We start from the raw sequence: 26,727 nt of genomic DNA on the forward strand, positions 1-26,727 counted from the left end.
CTTCTGAAGAAGTCAATTATCTAGTTTTTAATGCTTTGTGGCATTTTTAGTGTAAAAAAGGATAATTTATCACGGTACACGACAGACACGGGCGTTTTGTTTTCTCCAGTCTAAAAAAGTTTTTGTGTTTTTTTCTTCGGTTGTTGTTGACGTTTAGTTGACAGCAGGATGAAGTTGACATTCAAGGTTGATAGAGGCTGAGAGGTGAGAGAGCCTGCTGTCTTTAGTGAGCGATTTCCTCGTACAATTTCTCCTCTGAAGCAATTGTTCGGCTTGCGTTGCACTCGTAGAACAAACACTGTTTTAATTGCTTTTGTAGTTTAGTAACTACGTCAGTAACTAAGTGTACAACGGTTAGAATTTGAAGATTTCATCTGTTCTCACTGTAGTGAGCAAAATTGTATAAATTCACCACAATAGTGAAGTGAGAAAGAAAGAGAAAGAAAGATATCTCTTGTGCTAGACCTCCTTTTTACTGTCCGGTCGACTGTGGGAAAAAGAGTGACATAGAACATTCACTCTCGCTATATCAACTCACTATAATGATGAGAGATTTCCTTCTCTCACTCACGCGCTCAGGTTTGCGTTGCCGAAGCAGCACATTGGGTTTTTTCTCTCGCAACACTTGAAGCGAACGGACGTGCGTTGCGTTGGTGCGTCCGCGTGTCTTTTGAAAAGGTGGTTTTGTATTAAAACTCTACGTAACGCGAACCAGAAAGAATAATAATTCAATCACAAAGTAATTAAACAATAATTTGTCAACGCAAAGTTTGCACAAGTTTCACTCGGGTTGCGTTGGTTATTCGGTGTTTTGGAGTGGAAGTGTGAATAGAATGTGTGCGATCGGGTGGTAGACACGGGTAAGCTGAAGAGAGGAAGTGTGTATGTGTTTAGGAAAGGTATGAAGGGAAGGGAAAGGTAGTGACAGCGGTGGTGCTTAAGTATTGGAGGAAGACAAAAAAAAAACAAGATCTGACTCTTCCCACCCGCACCCGTGGAACTGCGTGTAACGCCATTTAACCGTAGCTGAGAGAGAGTCAAACATGTGAGAATAGGGAAAGTGAGAGTGAGCGAGAAAGAGAGTGAGAATGACAGATTCAGAACGCGACAGCTTGGTGCAAGCGAGTAGGGACGATGTGATAATAAAAGCATTATGTTGAACGCGCATAAATGCATACGTTGTGGGGTTGGGTGGGGTGGGATACACAGTGTGTGTGCAGTTAGTGTTTTTTTGTTATTCGGTGCATTTTACTCTCTTGTTTTTTTTTTTTTTAATTGCTACATGGCAAGTAATAAAAAGGAGGATGGCAGCGTGCTGATTAATGAAGTGTAGTGTGATTATACTGCCGGTTGTTGTTGCTCACTGCGTAGGGGAATCGCTTAACCTCTTGTTGCTATTGTTTTTCTTCTTATCAATTAACGGGTTTTCAATTTTTGTGCAATTTAACGTATTGTTCAGCTTAAAATAACAACAACAAAAACTGTGAAATATTGTTCAATTTTAAATTACAGTTCAGATTGTGATAGTATGGATTCTGATAGCGATGGATTAAGGATTAAATGACGCGTGAGAAAAAGAAGAGAAAAACTACCTTTCTTGTTCACTGCCTTGTGCAATGAGCCGTGCAATAAAGCGATAATTCCTACGTAAGGATAAGGAACACACGGGTTCCTTATGCATGCACCCGTGTGTGCTTGTGTGATGCATGTTTGCATGTTTTGTCACGAAATACCGTTGGCTTTTGTTTCTATTATGGTCAGTAATGTTTGATGGCTTCTTGAAAGGACACTGCCTTACTTGTGTATTTGTGCGTGTGTGTGTGTTAATAAGTGAAACGATTGCATACATTGTGTACTCTACTCCCCCCGTTGAACGATTCTTCCTCATGCAATTGGTCCTCATTTCGAGTCAAACACCAGCATACACTCGCGCCAACACATGGCGTTTCAAAGGCGTTTTTTTTTGTTCGTTATTGTTGCCTCGGTAACGTAGCAATAGCAAAACAACGCAACAATTTACGATTAAAATTTGTGTATTGAATTTTAAAGTATTTTTTGCCACAATTGCACAATAAAGCATGTTTTTTTACCCACGAGTAATACGGCTTACGAGGCTATGTAGATACGCTTTAAATGAAGAAAAAGTAAAAAATAATTAAATAAAAACTGTTAAATATAAAAAAAATACACCCCAATTACATCGAATACTGTTTTCAACCTAAAATTAGTGTGGCTGTGTGTGCGTGTACATCGAATTCCTATTTTCCATACGCCTCACATTACTAATTAAAGAATCAACAATTCTTCAAATTTGCAGTCAAAAACTCTTTGTTTTCTAATTAATAGAGATTTTATTCTTATTTCCCCCTCAACAGAACCTGTGTGTGTACGCGAGCGTGTGTGTGTGTGTGTGTTAGTGGCCGTGGTGCGTGGTGCGTGGCATGCAAGTTTTTCACGTTGCGAAGAAGAAAAATTACGCTTTTTGGGGGTCTGTGTGAAAAATAAATCTAGTGCGCAAAATAGAAATATAGCCAAAAAGTTGCTACTTCCCTTGGAAAAAGGGAATGGAATACGGCTAGTTGTAGTTGGTTTAAGTGTGTGTGTGTGCGTACGTGTATATGTAAGAAGTGAGATGTGGTGGAAAAATTAATGAGATAAATTGTGGAAGAAAAATAGTTCAATTAAGCTATCATTAAATGTCTCATCTGTGAGTGCGTCTCGTCTCGCGTCTCGTTAATGAAGTCACACACCCCCGACGATTGTCTCGGTGTCGTGCTGGCGGAGGGTAGTGATATGGTGCATTTGCTTATTCTGATCCGATCCCGGGATTGCTTTTCCCATTAGGAAGAAAAGTCTGCCATGTGGTGTGAGATTTCGTTCCCTTCTCATCACTCACCTCATTCATGAAAGCCGGCTAAATCCAACCGCGTGAAATGGTCACCCGAAAAATCATAAAAAAGATTGCATTTAACCATACAACAAAATAAGCAAATAATAAAAAAAAAAACATGTATCTGAATGTGCCCCTTCACTGCTGCCCATCCGTATGCTCGCGCGCGTATTAAAAGCCGGTCGGTTTTTTGTTCTACTTGTTGTAAATGTAAATGGAGGAAAAACTCGCTCACGAATCATCACGACGCTTCTCACGCGCCAGCAGCAGAAGCAAAATAATAATCTGCTCACTGTAGCGAGATTCTCTCACCGAAACGATCGAATTACGGTTCGTTCGTTTTTTTTTAATTCCTTGCCCGATTTTCGTTTGCAATAAATTTCTGCTTTTCTGTGGCAGAAAGTCGGAAAACAAGATAAACTCGCAGGCGATAAAGAAGGCCTAAAGAAGCAGCATCAACATCATCATCATCATCATCATTGGCAACATACAAAACGCGTCCAGCGAGCGCTCCCTTTCGCGCTCTCTCGCGCTCTCTCGCGCTCTGCTTGCAACAACAACAACAACGTCCGTTCGGTCAGGTGGAAATAACATCATTATTGAAACGGTGGTGCAAACATTAATACGACTAGCAGCATCAGCAGCATCATCGGGAAGCAAACGCAATCCCAGCATCATCAGACGGCCCGATTATGGATATCAGGGTGAGTTGTTTAAATGACAGCTTTGACATTTTTAAGGGAGGGGGGGGGGGGGGAAGAAAGGGGTGAAATTTTCCACGAAGTAGGAACAATTTACAGTTTTGGGAAAAGCTGTTCAACGCAGTTCAGCATTTCGCGTAGAATATGTGAACACATGTTGTTTTTTTTTCACACTCAAATCGGGTATCCGCAGTCCCCTAAGGGTCCAATTTTTATCAGTATTGTTTGTAGTAAATGTGATTAGTGTCAGAAGTGTTTCATAAATTTGGTATTTGTTTACTGCGTATTCGATTAAAATTTTTACCCAACAACACGTCTGAAATTGATGATAAAAGGCTTTCGTATGTTGAACGCTGGATGCACTTGCTGCAATCCACATACAGCATAAAATAGGAATTGGTGTCGCACGTAAGCATGAATTCGGTGGAAACAATCCACCCGAATGACATATTTTGTACGAACTCACACAAACACACACACACACACACAAACGGTTCTAATTCTCGGTATGCAAACAACTGTTGTTCGTTTAGCAATATTGCTTCGAAGAAAAGAATAGCACGTGATACGTGACGCAGTAAAGGCAGCACAACACTGGAATTGCATCACCAGTGCACTGTTCTATTGCCAGATGTTGGGAAAAAATATGGAAGAAATATTACTAGATTAGGATGAGATTTCTAAATCAGATATGGCGTTGAAGTTTGTTCTCATTGGCTAAGCAAATTTTGACTGGAACGAATTGAAGAAGCGTTATCACTAGTTGACATTCCCTTTTTTCTTAACTAGAATCGTAGCTGATCATGATCCTAGTGATTGAAGAAGTTGTTTTAAACATCTTTACTTAAATGTCTTGGAAAGGATGCCCTGTTATTAGGCAATCTAACATAATTTAGATTCCTCTGTCGTTAACCTTCTGCTTCTCAACCCTTATTACTTTCATCAATCCCCCCTCAATTACGCGCCATCCCTTAGCCATCATACATTGTTGTTGATAACGCAAATGTTTGCCCATGCACTCACTTACCGAGTCATTCAGTCAAGTCACATCGCTCCCTTATCAAATCTCTGCGCTGTGTTTTGTGCGTTTGTGGTGGACCAGCGGCGGCGGCGCTATATTTCTGTGTTGCATTCCGTGCGCCGCTTTTTTTGTTGTTGGTACATTGGCAGCAGCGCGGCGGTGTGGTGTTTATGCTATCACACTTGCTTTTGTTGGGTTGGGTTGGTGGCTGTTTATTTTGTTTCCTTCCCATCCCTAACTCTATTCTCTTATCAACTGGCCGGGGTTACGGGTCAGTTAACGAAAGTTGAAGTTACTGTTACACACGGCCGAGGTTTTCCGTTGATAGTGTTGCGCAAAAAAAAAAAGCGCAAATCAACATTTTAGACAGTGTTTTGGTGCGGTGTTGTATACATTTTCTTGGAAATACTATCGATTTCGTGATAGGAAACGATGGCGAAGAGCAAAAGCCATTTCCAGGTTTGATTTTGGGTGCGCTGTACAATATCGTTAGTCCAAACCCATTAGTTTTCGTAATTAGTTTTTCGGCGCGGCTTAAAAAAGCATCGTTAAAACAAACTTTATCATATGTAGTGGAACCAATATGATTCTTCCTCACTCCTAACACGTGTCTGTCTGCCCGTATTTTTTTTATGATGCGAATATAAAAATAGCAAATTGCTTAGTTTCGGAATAATGTTAAGGTCTCCGCACACAACCAGCTCCATAAAACACGAATCATTTTTGAGTTGGGGAAACACATCAGAGAACTTTGATGGTGTACCCTCATCAATGGTTGGATGCTGGGTTGTGGGGATATGAGAATTACAATTCTTTTCCGCTTCAAGTTCGCATTGGCCTGGGAGTGGTCCCATTGTATAAAAAAAGCTGTTTATGCTTCACTATTCCTCGATACCTGATGTCATAAATGTGACTTCTGATGAAACCGACTTGTAGAAAATCCTTGTGAAGACAGATGAATAGTTGTTTGGAGCCCAAATCCTGACTCCTCTTTGGTTGTTAAAACAGCGAAAAGGATTTTTTTTTATATTTAAAAAACAAACAGCATTATAGCTTTATAATCGATTCTTAATGTTCGGGGGATGTTTTTAGAAATGAGTTATGAAATTAAAGTTACCCTAAATCATCGTAAATCACGAAGCGGTAAACTCTCCAAAGGACTCTGTAGAGTTCTCTTCCACATATTTTCTCGACGTTTTCAAATCCTTCGATTGCTAATTCCAACACACACGCCCATGTAATTTTATGACCTGGCTTCATGTAAAGAACTTCATGTAAAAAAAACTTGATTTCCACTGCTTTTCTTTTTTTCGCAAATGGTCATGTTCTCTTCTCGGTTGTAAAACTGTTTGATGATGGATAGAATTTCTTGTGCACCACAGCCGCGATTCTGCCGCCAATGTTGTACGCGTTGTAAGGGCTTGATCGAGTGGAGCAAGTCGCGAAGATTTGGTTTTGGTTGTCCCATTTCTTCTTTCAGGTAGCTTTTGCATCGTCTTTTGTCACGGCCTTAACCATCCGTTCCGGCTCTAACGAAGTTGGTGTGTCGTTTTATTGCATAACGCTCGGGGGGTTCTGTACTTTTCTTGTTGAGATTTGGCTGGTGGATGGCTGTGGATGCATCTGGGTTTCCTTGTGGTTGCATGTGCATTCACTGATGCAAAATATTTTAATTTGAAGTCTTACATTTTCTACTTGTGCTTGTGTAGAGTCATGTTTATTGATGTGTAAAAGCAAAATTCGTTTCTCCGTTAGTTTTTTTCCGGTTTGACATATTTTCGTAGCTTTATTGCAGATTACATTCCCTTTTAATACCCTATAGCGAACATTTTAATCTGTAACTAATCAAACATGGAAGACGAAGTTTTTCGCGTGTAGTAATAAGAAATTTCTGCACAGCATTAAGATCCTAACAATGCACTGCAGCTTAAAAGAGTTGAAAGGAATCTATTTTCGACGCTACTTTGCATGTGCTTGTGGTGCGCTCTTGCAGTAAAATCGATACACACGGCCTCTAGTGGCTCATCAATCAACACTAATGTCTTTTTACGAAGTGGACAAATGTAAGATTTCCCTGGACAAAATGGTGTAGTTAGTTAGGTACAATACACTTCATCATCCTGCTCTGGTGTTGCTTTCCATGCTTTTATGATTTACCGTGCATTTGCACTGCGCAAGAAATGAATATTATTTATGTATGGGTAATAGATAGATGGGAAGGTCATTTACATTTTATAGCACACACTTTGAATATTTAAGAAAGTTTGAAGCTTGCCTGGAGAGCGCCAATTGAAGGCTTGTAGAAGAAGGTTCACACAAAGTAAGGTGACAACAACACGACATACACTTTCACACGTTCGGTCTAGACGAGATTGTAACTCGTGCTGGGCTGGGATGTTAAAATAAGGCGTCATCGAGCTTTACCGAATACCATATCGAGCCACTCGATTATGGAGGCGTTTTATTCGGAATATGAAAAGCCATTTGATTTTAATTTAAAAAACAAATGCCCATAGATGTGCGGTAATAAATTAAATTGTTATTAAAAGCTCTTCCCGGCTTCCATTGAACGTCAGTAAGTAGATTGCTAGCTATGGAATAAAATTGTAGTCGAATTAATTTGACCATCTGTAAAATACAAAATCCATACTGCACAGAATGAAATCAATTTTCCTAGAAAAGATGTACCAATTTATCAATGCCGAAACTCGCTAGTTGTCGCATTCTCCAATTTCAATGTCCTCTTTGTACATGTGGGGCCCACTAATTGTGCAAATGATTACATGTGTCAGAATCAGATGAGGTCATACATATTTCCAAATGCCTGCTCGATGCATACCGAAAGGTTGTATGTGATGCGAGGACGCTTTGCGCTTTAAAATCCATCGATTCTCGACGGTTTGGTTGGTTTATTTTATGAAAATTATCATTCCCAACATGAGATGGTTTGAGGTGCTTTTGGAGAGCTTTTAATTAGCAGTGGAAAAGTGTTTGATGTTTGCTTCGAGATAGTATGCGTTTATACATTTCAACGGTTTCACATTTCAACACTGTTTTGTCCGTTTTGGGTGCGTGTATTTGTGTGTATAAATTTGTAGTATAATTGAATTAAGAACAGAACAATTTATTGGACATTGATTTCCATAATGTTTGCGTTAGTTTCATTGAAACAAATATGGAAAGCAAATGCTTTATTAGCCGTACATGTGTATGATTGTTTTGTGTACTGAGTGAGTGTGAAAGTAGATTAGATGTACTGATAGGAATCGAAAAATATTGTTCCACTAAATAAGAAAACCTAAACAATTCCTTGTTCTCGTTAAAGCAAACATTAAGTTGTCCTTTTCTCAAATTGCCATCGCCAACCCTGGCATGACAAACATTCCCAAGTCCACAATCAAGCAGTTGAAAAAGAAGTTTTTGCCATTCCTTCCGTTTGCCAGCTTCAGGTTTTGGCGCATTTATGTGTGGTTGATGCTTTCTTCAAATCGATGAATGACGGTTTTTTGATTGTTGAATTGAAGCTCGTCCCTTGTGAGCACAGCATCCGAGAGAAAGAGAATCAAAGAGAAAGAGAGGACAGTGAAAGCATTCGGGAGGGAAATAAACATCCTCCTAACCGTTTCTAATAGGCCAACAACACTGCTCAAAGCGCACGACGATGTGTTTGGTCACGGTGGCACCAAAATCGGTGTGAAAATTGTGAATAAAAACGATACGAAGGTCCATAAGGGATGCTTTGTAAGGGAAGGAAGCAAGAAAGGAGAAAGGCAATTGAATGTGTGAGAAGAAGTGGAGAGAAAAAAAACCAACAAAATGAATCAAGGGACATGGTAGAACCTCGTATGAAAGGATGACCCGTATGTTGTCGTGTGTGTCTTTAATTGGTAATTGAATGTTTCCCAGTTTTGCTTGAGAGAAGGCGGGCTGGATATAGAACGTTTTGTGATCAATCTGTACCATAAGTCCTGAGAACTGTTCTTATTTAAAAATTTAAATAAAGTTCTCTTTCTAAGAGCCTTTCTCTCTCTGCAGAAAACCTCCTCTGTGTTTCAGGGTCAAATATTGCAACATCCTGGATGGAATTGGAGACCAATCTCCAGCTGCACGAAAAAACGAACTCTTACTTACTCTGTCACCAGATCGATTCGAAGCCAGGCATGTTATATTTGGGGCTTTGTGTGGCCACCATCTTTCTAATCTGGTAAAACAAATTTCCTTACCGTTCTTCCTTGTTTTAAGAAGAACTCGGATTTAATATCAAACAAACAAGCGCTCGCTCACATGTTGTTGTTTATCATCACTTTCTCTGCGTCGTAAATAATCATCTTTTCCCCCTGGGCTCGTCGTAGTTGCGCGAGTAAGGAACCGCACGAACCTTTGGGCGATTCGATCCGTTGTTCTTGTGTTCGCCTTTAGGGAGGGCAATTTTAATCTCGTCCATCAGCTTGCGTGTGTTTATACCGCCCACTTGTTTGCTTCGGACAGCAGTGGAGAAGTAGCGTGACTTTGGAGTTGTTAATTTTGTTTTTGATTATACTATATGCCGTATAAGTTTATGGTAAAGTGTGTCTCTGTTTGTTTGTGAATCGATATACTTGTTCCCTAAAAAAAAAGTGTCTATTTTTGCGGGATATTTTATTCCGGGAAGGGCACATGAAGCTGGATGTCAAAGGCAACAAAGTTGTTCAGGTCCATTCATCGCTGTAGGAGAGTTCTCTGGCCCGATTCCTTTCAATTCTGCGTGCGTAGAGTTGGTGGTGGCGGGTAATTGGTGACCGAGTGGTGTTTCACAATCCGGCGAGGTCATATGGAGAAGTAAATTCATAAATTGATGCTGGTAGAGGAGACAGTTCAATTTGATGATTGCTGCCGCCGCCTGATGGTGGCGATGATGATGATGATGTTGTGTTTTTTTTGGTAAGGTATGTAGAGCTAGTGTATTGAGTGGAAACGACAGTTCTCTCACAGCTGGAAAACCACGTACCCGGGGTCTCCGTTATCTCTCGAGACTCAAAATGGCTCTCCAATCGAAGGGTTTTTATGCTGATGATGTTCATGATGGGCTGTGTAGCAGCGTGTGAGACAGAGAGAGAAAGAGAGAGAGAGACAAAGAGAAAGAAGGTCACATGAAAACATGGGTTAATGGGAACCCTGGGGTCCCGGCTTCTCCGGGGGTGATTGTGGCTTTATGGACGTGTGCGATTTGCAATGTTTGCGTCCTTTTACCACCGGATTTTTTGTTTTTGGAGTTTAGCGATTCTCAAGGTTTTTCGGCAAGATGAAGCTATGGTATTTAAGCGGTAACCAGCAAGCACGACGTCACAGAGACCCCGATTTATTTTCCTTGGTGAATTGTTTCTATGCTGTACTCCTCTCCTAAGGAGGAAACAGGAAACGACGACCATATATACACACACACACACACTTTGTGGCAATGAATGCGCATTTTTGATTTGCAAAGTCATGAGCCAACGATTGCGTGATGCATGCATATGTTTTATTTCCCACTGCATGCATTAGCGAGCGAGTGTATTAATATTTCATTCATACCTTGGATAGATGTATTAGAATTTTGTGCATTTTTTGTATACTCATTTTATGATTCTTCTTCTGCGAAAATAAAAGGGAAAGATTTGATGTCATTCGATAGTTTTTACTAAGCCTTAAAGCTGATCGCGGAAACAAAGGGATCAGTAGCAGCAGTTGAGAGCAGTAGCAGTCCCCAAAGAACGGTGGGTCATTTAACGTGTGCCTTTACCCTCAAGAGGATATTTGTGACGCTCCCAGAGTAGAGTGTGGGCCCCCAAAGTGTGCAACAAGGAACGTACGGCTTCGAATGGTTTTGTGAGCGCGCGCGAAAAGGATGCCAGGAAAAGTTTTGCTTCTGCGCTCGTTTTTCTTTTGTGCAGTGTGTTTCCCGGTGTGTTCCGGTGTATTTTGAAATGTTCTCCATTTTCCGTCGGTATGCGGCCTTTTGCGCGCGGCCCTCCCTGATAACTTCCGGCTGCGCTGTGTTGCTCTGACAAATATTGTGTCTCTCGCTTTGCTCGCCCGGCTGTACCGTACTCCAGAGTGAGTGAAAATATCGAAGAGAAGCATTTTCGTGATACCAATACAAGCAGCTTGATTTGGATACATTTTTCCATCTTTTGCCCGATCCCCGGCTTGATGGGTGGGAAAATTGAGCTGAATACACGCGCTTTTCCCCCGAGCGAGAGAAAGAGAGAGAGCGAGTGAGAAAGAGAGAGAGAGAGTGAACGAACGCGCGGTTTTCCATGTTTCGTCGACAATCGGTTCGCACCGTGGTTTTACTCGAAAATGAAACTAATTCCTGGTTCTCCGAATAAAGCAAGCAGTAGAGGGTGGTTTTTAGGGAGGAAAAAGATGGAAAAAAAAATGAAAGGCAAGCTTCTATACTCTCTCCCACATTCATGTTTTAGTCAAATTGTGGCCGGTTCGAAGGTTCCAATAACCATCCGGGTGGCTCGTATGACAAAACGGAAGAAAAAAAGCCCTATAACGACCCAGGCACGAGGGGCAATTCATCGTCGGTCTTGCTGGCCCCAATCAATAAAAAAAAAAATAGCGGAAAGTGAATCCCCGTACAGCGGGGAAAAGGTTTGAAAAGAAATCAATAATGCAAACATTAAAGCGTTATAAAGCAAGAAAAAGGGGGAATAGAAAATGTTTTAGGGGATGATTTCGGTTGCTTTTTTTTTTCGCTTCTGTTAAGGACGTTATCCTTAAAGCAAAGAAAAAAAACAGCCTTTAATGCGTATGTGTTTGCGATAGTTATTTAAATGTCTGTCGGCCGTGGTATTCAGTGGCTCAAGAAGTAGGTTGTTTAATGGATTGCCACATACCGAAGCTGAGCGTTAATGGAAGCCAAACTCTTCTCAACTTACACATCCCGCGTTGCTGTGCACATCTAGTCGTAATGGAAAAGTGGTATATTTTAGTTTATTATTTAATGCTAGCTCACACGAACATTTGTACCACGAACAAGGAAGTACCACAGCATTTGCCACCAGTTAAGCGTATCGTGTTGACTAATTGGTGTGACGATGTAGTTAATATTTGGACAAATTATAAATTTCATGCTTAAGTGAGCAACGTAACAGAAAGACAGATAGTTAATCAATATGCTTTTTTGAGGGCTTTGTTTAAAAATTAGAGTTTTTACAATTTATTGCACAGAACATGACTTAAAAACAATTGCTATTTATTGCTTCTGCTAGTACAGCCAGTGCATAAATTGTATGAATTTAATTTGACAGATTGATCATTGGAAATAGTGTCATGCTAGTCGCGAGCTTCAATTATAGTACTTTTCCAGTTTAAAATGACTCTTTTTGCGTCCTGGAAATGTCTGAATATGAAGCATTAATTCTGCTATTATAAAATTATAACCCTCAGGTCATTTCTGCAGGATAATTCCGTTAAAATGTTTTATGCTTCGCTGTGTTGGAATTTTAAGCTCTAAAATGTGTATCATAGCAATTGTTAAATGAACTCAAATTGAAGAATGTTACTATAGGAATGCGTTCATCAGCTATTATACTTACTTACTTCTGCACCACCATCATGCCAATTAGTGTGCACGCACTTGAATTTATATAGCAAATCCTATTACAACAACCATTCCCACCAGCGGAGGGCTCAAAACACGGAAAGTTGTTGATGCGCCCCAGCTCTAATGCTTCATCTAAACAACAACAAATAACACCCAAAAAAAAAAAATTAATGTATGCAAAAGCGTACAAAATAGCGTACCGATAAAATGGTATCAGCGGCACTCTCATACATAAATCCATATCTGCTCTCCCGGTGTCATGAAGGTGGATCGGTTTGGTTGCTACTGCTGGCCGGGTGGCGGCTCTTTTCGGGAGGATTTTACGACTAGGTGAGGTGCGCTTGAATGCCGGATGCTCTATTTTTTCCTCCCTTTGGTTGAAGCTCACTCTCTCTCTCTCTCTCTCTCTCTCTCTCTCGCTCTCACACTCTGTCTCTCTTACGCTCGGTCTTTCCGTTGGCCAGTTTTCCGTTGCCTTTTTCGGTACGTTTGTTTCGGATATTTGCCTTCATCTAACGCTATTCGTTAGTTGCAATACTTTGGTTATTCGCTTTTTTTTCTTTTTCCTTTGCATTTGCATTGATGCTCTCTGTTACCACTTCTTTCGGCGAGTAAATGATAAACGGGAAAAGTTTTACCAAAGCATCGTTTTTCGAAAACGATGGCAGCGACGTGCATGTGGAGCTGCAAAGAAAATGGTACCATGGCCTCGTGCATATCCTTTTGCTCGAAGTTTATTCAGCCGATTTTTGAAGCGCTTCCTAGATTTGCTTTCTCTTTCACACCCGTACGCCACAGCTGGTGCGCCGTCTCACGCTCCCATTTTATGTTGCTTAAAGCATAAAGAAAAACTCCAAACGACATAAAAGGCGCGGCGGTTTTCCACGGTGGCAGACAAAAGAGACGGGTTGGTGATAAAAGTTTTTTCTTTCGAAAATTGCTTTAATATTTCAATACAATCGATTTGTATGGGACACGAGCTATTTATTTCCTCGCTTTCGGCCCTTTTGTTAGCATAAAATAGTGTGGACATGACTGTGCTCTTGGCAATCTTTTCGGTAAGATGCATTGCAACCAAAAGTCACAACCATGCTTCATCTTCGTGAGTTTTCGATCCTTAAAGCTTATTTAAACACAAATATTAGAAATAATTATTGCTAAACTGTAAATAATTTGAAAGGTTCCTCGGAATACTTCAAACTGCCGTGGAGCTGCAAGGTACTTTTTCCACAAATAAATATTCAAACTTGTTCCACCCTTCATGGATGACGATACAAAGCGAAGGAAATTGCTCACTCACACAAAGGGAAACGTAGATCTTCCTGTCCTAGTTTTCGAACACAAAAAAGCGAATCCCTACGAACACGAATCGAACTCCTGGGTGGGGTTTTGCAACACGAAATTGTTCAAGTATTTGACATTGATTTGAGGTTCGGAAAATGGATGAATCCTAGTTCTTGTAACTGACGGGTTTGAAGTAGTTTTGGATGAAATACCTGGAAACAATGTACCTTTACTTACAATTTTATCTGTGTAAACTATTTATCAAGTGATTTTGAATATAATATCTCATGTGATGTTTTGAAATTATATTTTTCGGATATTTTGATTTGAATTAAAATAGTAGAAGATAGTAGAAAATGATTGTATCAACAAGATACTCGTTACTTACTTTTTAAATTTATTTAACGTCCTGTACTTTGTTGAAGCAACAGTCCTTACATATTTTCGGCCTCCGGAACGCACATACACACGTGCACACGCGCACAAAACCTCTCACAATGCACACAGCCATTCACACATACACAAACACGCACACTACCAAACAAATACATCATTGTGCCGCTCCAGTGGGCTCTGGATTTGACGTAAAATGATATCGATTTTTCCGCTTTTTCCATTGCTGAAACTTTTACCCAACGTAGTCGTTGTCGTCGTCGTCGTCGTTGCCGTCGTTCATCGTTGTGATTCTGTGTGCTTTCTGCCTGCCAGCCTGGTCTTGCAACCGAATCGAACCCAGAGATTGTTCGACTAAATGTACAGTGGACGACTTGTGTGCGTCGTTGTTGTTGTGTGGTGCTGTTATTCCACAAGTCACTTATTTCCTTCTGCAGCCAGCGATGGCTTCTCCGACCAAGCGCTATCCCGCTGATGGGCTCTGGTTTTCCCATCCTGATTTTGCACATTTTCCAGCACACAATTTTCCATCCGATTTCCCATTGCTCTTGTTTGTCTTAGTGTAAGGAGATGATAGCAGATTCGCTACACGCGGGGATGGTGGTGGGTCAACGGTTCTTGTTGGTGAAGGTTTTGGGGAAGATTTTGGATGAACATTGCAATGGTGGTTACGAATATTGGAGTTTTAATAAGGAAATAGTAAGGCACCTTTAAAAACGATTTAAAAGGAAGGTCAATAAAATAAAAACGGCGAAGGAAATAATTCTAAAAGTAAAGAATTAGTTATATTTGACCGCAGTTTCTGTCGAGACAGTTCGGTGGTAGTCGCAACATAACCGGATATCGAATCTCATCTAAACTGTCTTCTTCGCACGGAGCACTGACTGTCCAGTTACGAGTAAATTAATGGCTGGCCAGCACCTCTCGAGGCTGAAATCTTTGGTGGAATAAATTCTTAATGGCCCTAAACACATATTTTATGCAAAATAGTTGTGGTAGTCTTCCTCGTATAAATTAAACACCCTACATGTTGTGTAAAACAAACATATCGAAATTATTCAATTTTTAATTTCAACAACATTATGTCTTAAACTGCTTTTCAAGACTTTCTGGAGGGTTGATGATAAAAACCCATTAATTTAAAAAAAAGTATTAATGAATTTAATTTATAAAAGAGTAAAAAGAAATTATGAAAGCTCACCCAATAACTGGAAATGTTTACCACGAGCTTAAAACAGCGAGGTGCAAAAGAAAGAGATGGCACACAACAAAAAAAAAAAAAAGGATTTGATTCTACCGGACAAAAGGTTAGTCCAGGCCCAAGGTGGTTGTTGGCAGGGGCGAGCCGAACGGGCGGAAGTTTTCCATTACCCCTCGGTGGAATATAAATTCCGATTATAGTCCTGCCTTTTCGGACGAGAACGAGAAGCACATTTCAGATTGCCGGCGTGTTACCTCTGTTCCCTTTATCTTCAGGACATCCTGGTGCTCGTTCTCTCTCTCTTTCTAGCTCATGCTCTGGCTTTGGGCTGATATCCCTGTGCACCAGTTAGTCTTGTATTGGATCTCACTCTCTATCGTTTTACACCCCGGCAAGGCAACCCAGCGGATGGACGACCCGGTGTATTGCGAATTCATTTTCTCGTGCTGTTGTTTGCACAGTTTTTCCACATCTCGTTAAACCTTTATTTTCCTCCTTGCGACAAGAAAGAGATAGAGAGGGAGAGAGAGAGAGAGAGAGAGAGAGAGTATCTGGTGTAGTTATGGTGGTTTCGAGCCCAGTTTTCCCCGCCTCCCCGAATTTCTAGCGCTCCTTGGGTTATGTCGGTTGAGTTGAGTATTGCGTGGAGATGGGTTTTTTGGTTATCGTTTTGCTTCATCACTTTGTGGGGGGGTTTAGTAGAAATTTTAGCATGAAGCATATTTCCATGGTGTGATCGTTTTGAGGGACGTTGTTGACGTTGTTTAATGCTCGCTCGGCAGGCAACAACAGTGCAGTGGATTTTTTTTGCTCGCTGGCAATGAATCGACTCTTTAACGGAATTCATTACAATGATATACGTTTCTATGTTTTCAGAAATAATGTTGATGGATTAATACGTTCACGGGATAACGAATAGGTTCGAATTGGGGTAAATTCGTCGAATTCATACTAAGCGATTGATTCGATACAAATTGCTTCCAATGCTGTATTTTATAATCAATTTCATAATCCTCATATCCTCCTGTCATATCAATTTCATCAGTTTAATAATACTATTCCTAAGGAAGATAAAAAAACCAATGCTGTGAAGCATTTTTTGGCAATTGTAATGCCAGTCCATTTCCAATGCTATTGACAAAAACATAGCTCTATGTGGAAGGGACAGATGCTCTTACACACACGACTCTCGTCCAGAACATCATCGCATTTGGATATGCAATGAAAGTCTACTTGAAGTAAAATAATGATATAAATACGGTGCCACACTCTCCGATAGAAGGGAAGTGTTTTTGTCTCTAGTTAGAGGTGGCCACAGCACCGTGACCAAGAGTGCATGATGTGTGTGTGTGTGTGTTTCTGTGTACCGTTGAGAAACATTCTAAATATATGCAACGAACGAGAACACCCGCTCTCAAGTGCACCGAAAACCGGTCAGTGGATAGTTGAGTATGATCGGATTGTGGTTGAAGAAGGCAGGCAGCAGGGCGTGGTAAGGACAACAGCAAAAAGGGGGAAGCTTCCCTGTGATCCCCGATTACCACAAATACCGCACTTTTTCCCGTACGGGTTCCATCATAAACCGATTGCTCATTTACTTTCATCTGTTCTCGGCCATATCGTGTCCAACAACAGCAAGCAGAGGGCCCATCGTCATCGTCTCGTATCGATCGAGAGAGGGTGTTTGGGTGGGCAAATAGGCGGCGGATCCGGGGTTGGGAGAGCACAAATAGGTGCTGCAATGTGCACTGCTTTTGTCACTCGAACTGCACCATGTCGTTTACCAAGTGAGGCCGTTTTTGTGCTGTTTATGGTACGTGCAATAGAAGCGAAAGATAGTTTGATGCGTTTGAATTGAAAAATTTAATGTGAATCTGTTTAAAATAGATGAGACAAGTGATTAACAAACGCTTTTAAACGAACTTATGTACGAAAACGATGCATAAGTATAGCTAAGCCGTCGGTTTTTCACAAGGCAGGGACTGGTCTCAAATCCCTGATATAAATGTTTTATTGGTTTTGTGGCATTATATCCCAACTATTTGAACGGATATTTCAATTTTTTTCACCGGACGTATAATTTGTAAAACATATAATATATTATGAAGCGTGGCTAAGTCTTCCCTTGTAAGGTTTCACGACAACCTTTGCCCAAGCGCTAAAATTATACAATTTCTTCGTAGGATAGCAGCAGTAAGGACTATTGCTAGTGTGTCTATTAAAATTAATTGCAAAAAATATTGCTCCTTCTATCAGTTGCGAGCAAAATAGCACCTTAAAGTGTTCTTCTATTTATCACCTTTTCGCGCTCACCTAGCTTAACCACACACACACACACAAACGGGCGCGGGCCTGCTTAGCTTGTGAAAGGGCAGAATTGATTTTCAATGCAAATAAAATCATGAAAAAAGCCTCTCCCACGACCAGGTTCCGAGTTATAAGCGGAGGTGATGTATTTTATTTTATTCCTCCTTTCCCTTGAATGGGTTACAACACCCGTTTTGCTGTTTTTCCTGTCCGGTTTTTTTTTAAGTTTTGTTTGCTTGTGGCTGAAAATGAACTAGAGAAGAGATATAGCGTGCGCCCATGAATTTTGCAGATTTATGCAAATACAGAGTGGCGGTGTTGTTTTGTTCTGAGTGCGGGAAAGCTTTTAGACCGGTGTTTTGGATTCCAGTTTGTCCTCGGAAACTGATTGATAACCCCAAAACGGAACGCTCATCGGTATTTGTAATGATCGCAAGTGGGTGAGCGGTGCTAAAAGTGAGGTAAAAATATAAATGGAACAAGTAATATAAAAATTCCTGTGAAATGCGACCTTTAAACGTAAGCTTGTAACTGCTTTTCTTGTGTGAAGCTAATTATTTTACGTTATTTAAACGTGCTTTGGTTTTATTAACACATTCAATCAGTGTGTGCTTGAGGCTGTAACGCGGATAAGCACCGTTGACAGATGGACAGCATAGAATGAACGAGTGTACGTCCCGGTTGTGGTATAAAATGTAGTCCATTTAGGTGCAAGCAGAACGAACAGGGAATGTGTCACGCACAGGGTAAAATCCGCCGACAGCAAGGGCTTTCAGTCAAAATCAATAATGCCACATACACCTCGTAAATGCGATGTTGTAGAAAGAGTGGGCAAAACGGGGGTTTCTGGATAGGTAAGAACACTCTCTAGAAAGGAACGAAACGCTCTAGACGCAACGAAACGATAAGACGGCAGGAGATTCTGAGGAGATGTTATCCTGCTTCTCGCCCTTGCGCCCGTTCGCTCCGTTTGCTTTGGTGCATGTGCCATTGCCAAACCGGAAAACATAGGATGCTGTGAGCGCTGTGAACGGGAAGATGCACGGTCGCGCTCGCCCCCCGTCTCCGGCTGCTGCGAGAAGATCGCCTTTTAACTTATTCTTCTATTGCACTTCCCATCCGGAGGTCGATTTCCTTAACATCGTCGGAGCTGGTTTTAGCTTGTTTTCTTTTTGAATTCGCTTTTTTTCCGTTTTTCTTTTGCGTTTGCTTGTTCGTTTCAATTTCTTTTGGCGTGTTTTTTTGTGGTTGTTGCTGTTGCATGAAGACCATTGTTGCGCGTCTCTACGGCTCCTGGGTCGAATGAATTACGGTAAATCTTGTATTATTATTGCTACGCTCTTTGAATGCAACCTTTATTCATTCAATTTTGTGGAACCTCAATTTCTGCTATCTGGTCTGGTACGTTTGCATCGTGCGTGATAAAGAAAAGGTAGTCAAGAAAGGGCATAACTCGGTAGTAATGTTATACTTCTGCAACAATGAGTCATAAATAAGAGAAAATTAATAGATGGGTGGATAAACAATAAGGATAAACAAACAAACATAAATAAATTAGAGAACTGGTTCTGTACTATTGAGAAACATACATTTTTAATCAATTTTCTATAATGTTACATAAAATTTTACATTTTTATGTATTTTTAGAAAATAATCAAAATTGACATGTTCATAATGTGATAAGTTTTATTTTTGTATTATCATTTTTATAAGAGAACATTGAAATTATTGTTTTATACTGTAAGTAGTTAAAGAATGTTGTGTAAAGTATCCACCAAATCCACTGTAAAAACTGTAAAAATATAAAAGTTTTTAAGAAACAAAGTCTCTAAAGCAAAAGAAAAGCGAAATATGTTTAACATGAGCAATAGAAAAAAGAAACGAACAACCAAACAAAACAAAACTATACAGAAAAATACATTTCAACCACGATGGGTGTGGGCGCTTGGTAAAGGCACAACACGAAGCAACGACAACAGCAACAACGAAAAAAAAAGAAGCAGTACCAAAAGGAAATATGTTGCCCTCCTCCATGGGGTGGTGAATGTTTGCTACCATCGTCGTTGTCGTCATTATAACCCCCCCTCGACTGGTGGTTACGAGCGAGACTAGCGAGCGAAAATGGATTGGATGGAAAGCTGTTAGGGACAGAAACGCGTACGGACGGAAAATGCGATGCTTTATCAAGTGCCTTACATTTTGAGCTATACGCACACGCACACAGTGAAAGGTGTTTAGAATGTGATGTGGTTTAATTATTCTCTATTAAGAGAGAATGATTGACACAAGAAAGATGAGTAAAAGTGTGTTTGATAATAACACTTATCATTGGTAATATTTATTTAATTTTGTCTACAGGTACCTTTATTCTCGTGTAACCGAGCATGCCCGGGATAAAGCAAACAGAAAGGAAACATCTTTTTAATTTCTTTCACGTAACATAATCATACCAAGCGATGGCGATAAGACGTCACCCTAAAATAGAAATAAATAAATAACTCTTACACTCGAGACTTATCAATCCACCTGTCTGATAGCTGTGGAGCAGAGCCTGACGCAGGAATAGTAAATCGGAACCAGAAAGTGTCCATGTTTTGTGTGTGGTTCGTCCGATCCTCCATCTCATTCTACGAGGCGCGTATTTTCCCTCACATTTTCCACCTATTTTCCTGTTGCGATCTTTGTGGCGGCGTGTGTGTGTTTGTGTGTGTATGCCATCCCCAACCTCCTCCATTGTGTATGTGTGCTCGATTTCATAAGGCACAGCTAAGCTTTTCCGATGGCAGCTGGGCAGAAGGAAGTGTCAGCGAGCTGACGAGGCACTAGCAGAAAGGGATGAAAGTTTAACTTGAGAGAAAATTGGAACTCACCGACGAAGGGAAAAAAGGGGTACTGTGCTGTGCTACTACTGTGCAAGTATAGTCTGCGGCACGAGGGAGGTGGCACAGAGCGCTGTAGATAATATTCGTTTCATATCTCGTCCACTCGTCTCGAGAGCGACCGCCCGAGGCATGGCGTTGGTGCAAAACTTTACCTTCCTCTTCATCATCCCCTAGATAGGGATGGAGGGGATGATAGGGGGGGGGGGGGGGGTGACGTTTAGAAAATGTGGTAGAGAAAGGGGGGGGGGGGGGGCAGAATTTTAAGTTTGAGTTTAGCCGAGCTTTCCGGCGATTTCTTCCACACACACACACATTTCTAATCCCAGAAACCATCATCAAGAGCCGTTTTTTGGCCAAGGTAACGTGATATTGAAAATCGTCAACGCTTCTGCACTGCCTTACGCCCGTTGGTTTCCCTTGGTTTTTCTGTTTCTCTAGATTTGAAAAGGTTTCGCACAATCGAAAGCTTCTCTCTTCGGTAACATCATTGGGGCGTTTCCTTCCTTGTTTGAAGTTCTTTCGGGGGGCGAATTTCGGGGTTTTCTACAGGGGGTAGCACATTTTTGGAAACGTTTATTTTATTAGCTTTCCTAGAAAGTTTCCAATGAATCAAAATCAATGAATTCAAAATATTTGTATTTTTCCTTATAAGAAATCATAATTACACAACATCAACCATTTTGTTTTTAGAGAATGTTTTTTTTTTACACCTAGGATGGACCGTTCCTTTAAGTGTTTTGCATTTGGGTAGCGCTTTTCGATCAAAAGTTTCATCCGAATGGAATGTGGTATTGTCTTTAGGAAGAGTGAGAAAATGGGGAGGAAAAAAAACTCCCAAATGGTAGAAAAATGGTACGAAACGGTTCAACAAAAAGAAGAGCAGGTGGATCCTGTTCGGCGGACGTTCATTCGGTCTGACTTTTCAACCACCACAAGGCGCAAGACACGAACATACAACAGGGGATGAACAGGGGGGGATGAATTGAAGCCGGGAAGGGGTTGCTTTTAAACTTGTTTCTTCGTTTTTTGATTCGGTCGGGTGCGATGACGGGCGAATGCCACGGGTTTCGACTCGCTCGTTGATTCCGTTTTTTTTTTTTTTTGGTGGGAAGTTTTTAATTTAACGTTTTGTGTAAATGTTTGAAGAAGAACTATGGGTCCCTTGCTCTAAAAGGGGTTGCTTTTTGAGAGATATGAAATGAGTTGTAAAATTAGCACAATTTGCAAGCGCTTCAGGTGATTAATTGCTCCCAAATAGTGTGGTTAGCCTTTCACGCATCGATTTTATTTATTGGCTATGAATTTTTGCGTTCTTCGTTTGACCCAGAATCACGGTAAATCTCATGTGTCTCCGATTGTGTGTGTGTGGCATTTTTGGTAGAAAATATTTACACGCGCTATCAACAATTTCGTTACCACGTTTCGTCGTTTCGTATTAATAACCTACTAACGAACAAGACAAACGGCCCAGCCAGGCCCGGCACTGCCTGTATTCTCTTCTCCAGGGCGCGAGATAAGATAAGACAGCTTCTTCCATCATCACCAACACCACCAGCCAATGCGGAGGGAGGACCCCTTCTTGGCTGTACGTCCCTTTCTTGTTTGTCAAATACATGTGTCAATTGGATTGCTTTCGATGCACAAAACATCTTGCGCGCTGCTTCGTTCTTTAAGACCAAATACGAAAAAACAACGCGCAACCACGTGCTTTTCAAACCTGTGCCCTATCGGTGGTGGCGATGTAAAGCACCACTACGCGTTCCGCGTGTGCGTTGCACACGGGGGCGAAGGCATATGAGCGAAATCGCTTCTGTCCTTTTTTTTTGTGCGCTTCCAAAAATAAAACTCACCAGCAAGCGGGAATGATGGACGAAGGCGGTGGAGGCGATGGACGATCAGGAAAGAAAGAAGCATTACACACAACATCAACATCACCAGTTCGATGGAGCAGCATAACTGGGAGGCCCTCGCGCTCTCTCCCTCTCTCGGTGTGTGTGCGTTTGCAGTGCGTTGCATTTTATCGTGCTGCTGATCGTTTTGTAGCTTTCGATGAACCTGGTTTGGGTCGAACCGGACAGTCGAAGCGGATCGGCTACCGATACAGTCTTTATGGAGGTTATTTTTACTAACCTGTCGATAAAGATGTATTACTGACAAGTAAATGGCTGCTCGGTTGCTTTCAATGCCGTTGGTTTGTTTTTAAATGGGCAAAGAATTAGTTCGGGCAGATACCATTGGGAGAGCATCAATCATAAGCAACGGGAATAAATAATTTTTATACTTTTATGTTTGTTGTTTGATTATTTAGTTTTATTGCCGTTTTAACATAATGTTGATGTTTGTGGCTAGAGATTTTGTTTTATTTTTATTAGTTTTATTTTGTTTTTAATTTTTATTCATTTTACTTGTTGATATATTGACGTAATATTTGCTCATTTTATGTGTAAATTGTAATTTGTATAGTGTATAAGTGAATAAAATTTTATATTATTCAGCTTGTGTTTGCTTAGAAGCAAGTTGTCATTTTTTTTAACTTTCTTATGCAACCTAACTGATTTTAATCTGTTTTGTGTAAACGCCACTAGCCACTCAAGGCAACCTTTTTTCTCGAGATTATAGTTTCGAATTTTTCAACTATTCTTTGCTCCACTTCCTCCCGCAAAGAAACAAAAAAAAAAAAAAAAACGAACCCCACATTCACTATCTTAACGACCAACGGGAACCTTTTCGTGCGTGCAATTTTAATTTTGTGCCACATTTTCATGCTGTCACTTCTCTCTCTGTGTGTGAATGTTTGGATATGTTTTTTTCCTTCCTCTTTCCCTTTTTTTTTTGTTTTCTTTCTCGCTCGGAAAACTGGGTGCGGTGGTGAAAATCTTATTGATGTCGTATTTCCGCTGTTCTTCAATTATTCATATCTCTTAGCACCGGGTCTCAAACACAACCCGCGGCTGGTTGGTGAGCGAGCCGGGTTGTGTGTGTGTGTTTGTGGGGTTTACTATTTGCTGGACACACTGTGCTGTTCCGAAACCTGCTTCCAATCTACTTGGTACTGGCACTGTGGTGTGGTGTATAGAGCTGGAGCTCCGGAAATCGATTTAACGAACTCAACGAAAACCACCCTAGAGACCGATAGAAGCGCACAAGGGGAGGAGGAGTAGGAGAGGGTGGGTTTGCTGTTGTGGAGCTGGTTCAAGGGGGTGGGTGGCATTGTTGGGGATGAGATTGCCACAGTTAACACAGTTAGATGGAAAGAAAGGGAAAGATATGAGAGAGAGAGAGAGAGAGAGAGAGAGAGAGAGAGATAAATAAGAAGGGACATGAAAGAAATACTTTTCCAGGTTTCGTAGTAAAGTTGATAAGTTGATAACCTTGAAAGTAATAATTTATTTTATAGCCCATAAGATTAATTTAACAATATAAAATGAACAATTTGCTTCAGCATGAAGAAATAAAATTGAATAAATTAATTGCGAAACAAAAAAGTTACTTCTTTAACATTTGATAATATTTTTTTATAAAGTAAAACTTTCTTCAGTGATATAATTTTAGATGGAAAAGCATACTTGTTACTGGTTTGGTGTTAAATTGGGGACAATTTAATTTGTTTTCATTTCCCAACCAACATATCAAGTAACTTCCTTTTCATGCGTCAGGTGGGTCGGTAAGGGAGGAGGGAAGAGGGGGAAGCTTTGTGGGGAGGCAAAAGAGTATAGATCGTTACATAAAGCCCCATAGCATAAACTGTTGAAACACGATAGATACGACGGGGTGCGAAACGATACGCGCCGTGCGATTTACAGCGAGCGAGAAGCGCAACCCCTCAAACACAGAGAGAACAAGAGAGAGAGAGAGAGAGACAGAGAGAGAGCGAGTGTGTGCAAAAGAGAAGGAAAGGTTAAATAAGATTGAAGCGGAAAAGAAATGTTGAAAGGGGGGTTGGGTGGGTTTTCGAGGGGTGGTTTTTTGTTGCGCGAGGAGAAGGGGGGGGCGTGGGAGGTCTGGGAGGATGGAAATTGGTAAGCTACTCTTGTCTGGCCGCCTGCTACACGATGAGACACAAAAGCGAGAAGGAAGATACACCAAGCAACCGAGCGAGAGGATTTAACAGCAGCGAGAGGAATTTTGTATGTATTTAGCTGTGCAGCTATGTAGTTGGCGGTTTTATGTATACGGAGGGGTGGCTTGGGCCCCCTCAACCCACCATCCTTCCCCCCCCCCCCCCCCCTACTCCCTCACCTTGTATGTATGCAGGCACACGTACACTTGGCCCACGTTGGAACGGCCCAGTGAAGAAGAACCTTTTTGGCGAGAGTCATTAGAGTAAGGGAAATAATCATCCGTATGATGGATAAGAAAATGAGACAGAGACGAGATCGTCCCCCCCGCCATAAGAGCACAGAGCACAAAATTGCCGGATTGTTTTGCCAGAAGTCTTGGAGGGCCTTCTGCTTAATTTTTTGACATTTTCATTCAATTCGCGTATCGATACGCTGGGGGAGATCTGGGGAAAATTAGACATTTTGGTGAGGAAATATCCAAACCCAACGCGAGTCTTTAACGATATGTATTGGTAATGTTTGAGTTACTGCCCTCTTAAAGTGTGTTTAGTAGCAAATAAATTTTTATTATTATTACAAAGCGCCCAATCAGCTAATTTGGTTGCCTGTTTAATGATTTTAATGATTTGTTGTGCTCCGCTGTCAACTTGTGCGTTTGGCTTCAGGTCATTCCCAGACCCAGACCTGAACGTGCTGTCGTTACCTTGAACTTTTCTAAAGTCTACTCTTTTCGCTCGTTTTCTATTGAAAGCCCTTGAGGGTGAACGCGATGCAAGCTAAAGCTGCTGTGCAATCTTCTGGTCCGGTCCTTCGCCGCTGGTCTAGGTTGCAGCAATTTGGTTTTGTTTGATTTGTTGCGTTCGGTTTTTTTTTTGTTTTTTTTTTTGTAAATGCATGGAACAGCAACTGTCATTTAGGCGAGGATAAAGTACGCGAGATGCAATGGGAGGGAGTGCAGTCGAGCAGACCTTGAGCAATTGAGAGCATCTGTAAATAAAATGGAAATGAAAACTGAATACCAACGTATTCTTCTCTCCGAATCAATCTCTTATTAAGCTTTTGCAGGGGTTTTCTTAAGTCAGATTAGAATAATTCGTAGAATTTGGATTGGATCATTGAAAAGATTACAAATTTTATAGCACCGCAACTGTTATGGAATTCATTGTGTGATGGTGTATGACTAAATAAATACCCCCCCCCCTCCCCCCCCCCCCCCCCTTTGGTTCTGTCAGTGTTTCAGAACATGATTTCCATATTCATACGACTGCTACACGAATAGCTTTGTGAATCAGTTAATGTCCCCTAATCGTGTGCCACAGCGTTCAATAGCAATACCAGTTTGAAGTGTACCTTATATCGTGTCGCTTTACCTTTCTGTAATGCTACAATCTTCAGTTCCAAAAACTTGTTGAGAGACATCCACGAATCTTTATCCAAAAATAAATGTAAACCTGTCCTGCAACACTTATCTTGTAGATTGATAAGGGTCAGTGTTATCAGTGAAAAAATAGAAATTTATTGAGCTGTTACTGAAGTGCACAGCCCCTGCAAAGAGACAAAAATTCAAGTAGAAATGTTTCATCAGCCATAACTCCACAACCTCATCCTGAATCGGTGTGAACCGAAACGGACGCACGACGGGGTCCAGCATCAAACACCGTGTGTTTGTGAATCATATTTTATGTATGCAATGTGCATAGCTGAAATTTATTCACTATATATAGGATTTAGAGCTTTGACACCGTGTCGTGTCCGCCCAAAAACGCAACCGCAACCATCCATCGTTCAAAACGCCGATTTACCTTGAGGAGCATTAAAAGCGAGGGCAGGCGTGAATGCGTTTCCCCATTCGTTGTTTCGTTGTTGTTCTTCACCGTGTGTGTGTGTATGAGTGAGTATGTGTCTGTGTATGTGATTTTGTACGCTGTTCTTCTTTAGGTCTGGTCGAAAACAACGCTTCGTATACGCTCGCATTGCTGCGTTGCCTGTTTGCTTCTGTATGCTGGCGGAATGTTCGACCTCGCATCGATTTTTTCCACTCTTTTTTTTTGTGCAGTGGTGTTTCAACTTCTTTTCCTGCGAGATTGTTCTGTTCCCAGGTCAGCTCTTGTTCACGGATCTTTTGGCAACGAATTCTTACGGGATTTCCTTGGCTGGCGATGGGATTCTGGTTTGCTTTAGCTTTGTCGGTATCATCTGCTTTAAGTTTGTCGCATTGTGAAAAAGGGATATAATTTTTGTCATATATAATAATCCGTGCATTACATATTTTATCTCCACTATGTTGTGTGATGTGTGATGTTACATTCTTTTATTCTAATGATTATTAAAAACTATTGTTAGGAACGCCTTCTTGAAGTAAATCTACCTCATAATGTGTTTCCTTCCCATTTTTATTGCGTTGTGTTCAT

At 41.0% G+C, this 26,727-nt stretch overlaps 1 protein-coding gene across 1 annotated transcript in view; it reads left to right on the forward strand.

Moving 5' to 3' along the window:
• The first annotated feature begins 3,487 nt into the window (after positions 1-3,487).
• LOC126567690 (uncharacterized) overlaps positions 3,488-26,727 on the forward strand; it is a 55,733-nt gene continuing 32,493 nt past the window's right edge. The window contains exon 1 of the mRNA XM_050223906.1: positions 3,488-3,594. Within this exon, the coding sequence (XP_050079863.1) occupies positions 3,583-3,594 (12 nt within the window). The 5' untranslated portion in view covers positions 3,488-3,582. The remainder of the gene's footprint in view (positions 3,595-26,727) is intronic.

This window comes from Anopheles maculipalpis, chromosome 2RL (genome assembly GCF_943734695.1).
Source record: "Anopheles maculipalpis chromosome 2RL, idAnoMacuDA_375_x, whole genome shotgun sequence".
In the NCBI taxonomy this organism is placed as follows: Eukaryota; Metazoa; Arthropoda; class Insecta; order Diptera; family Culicidae; genus Anopheles; species Anopheles maculipalpis.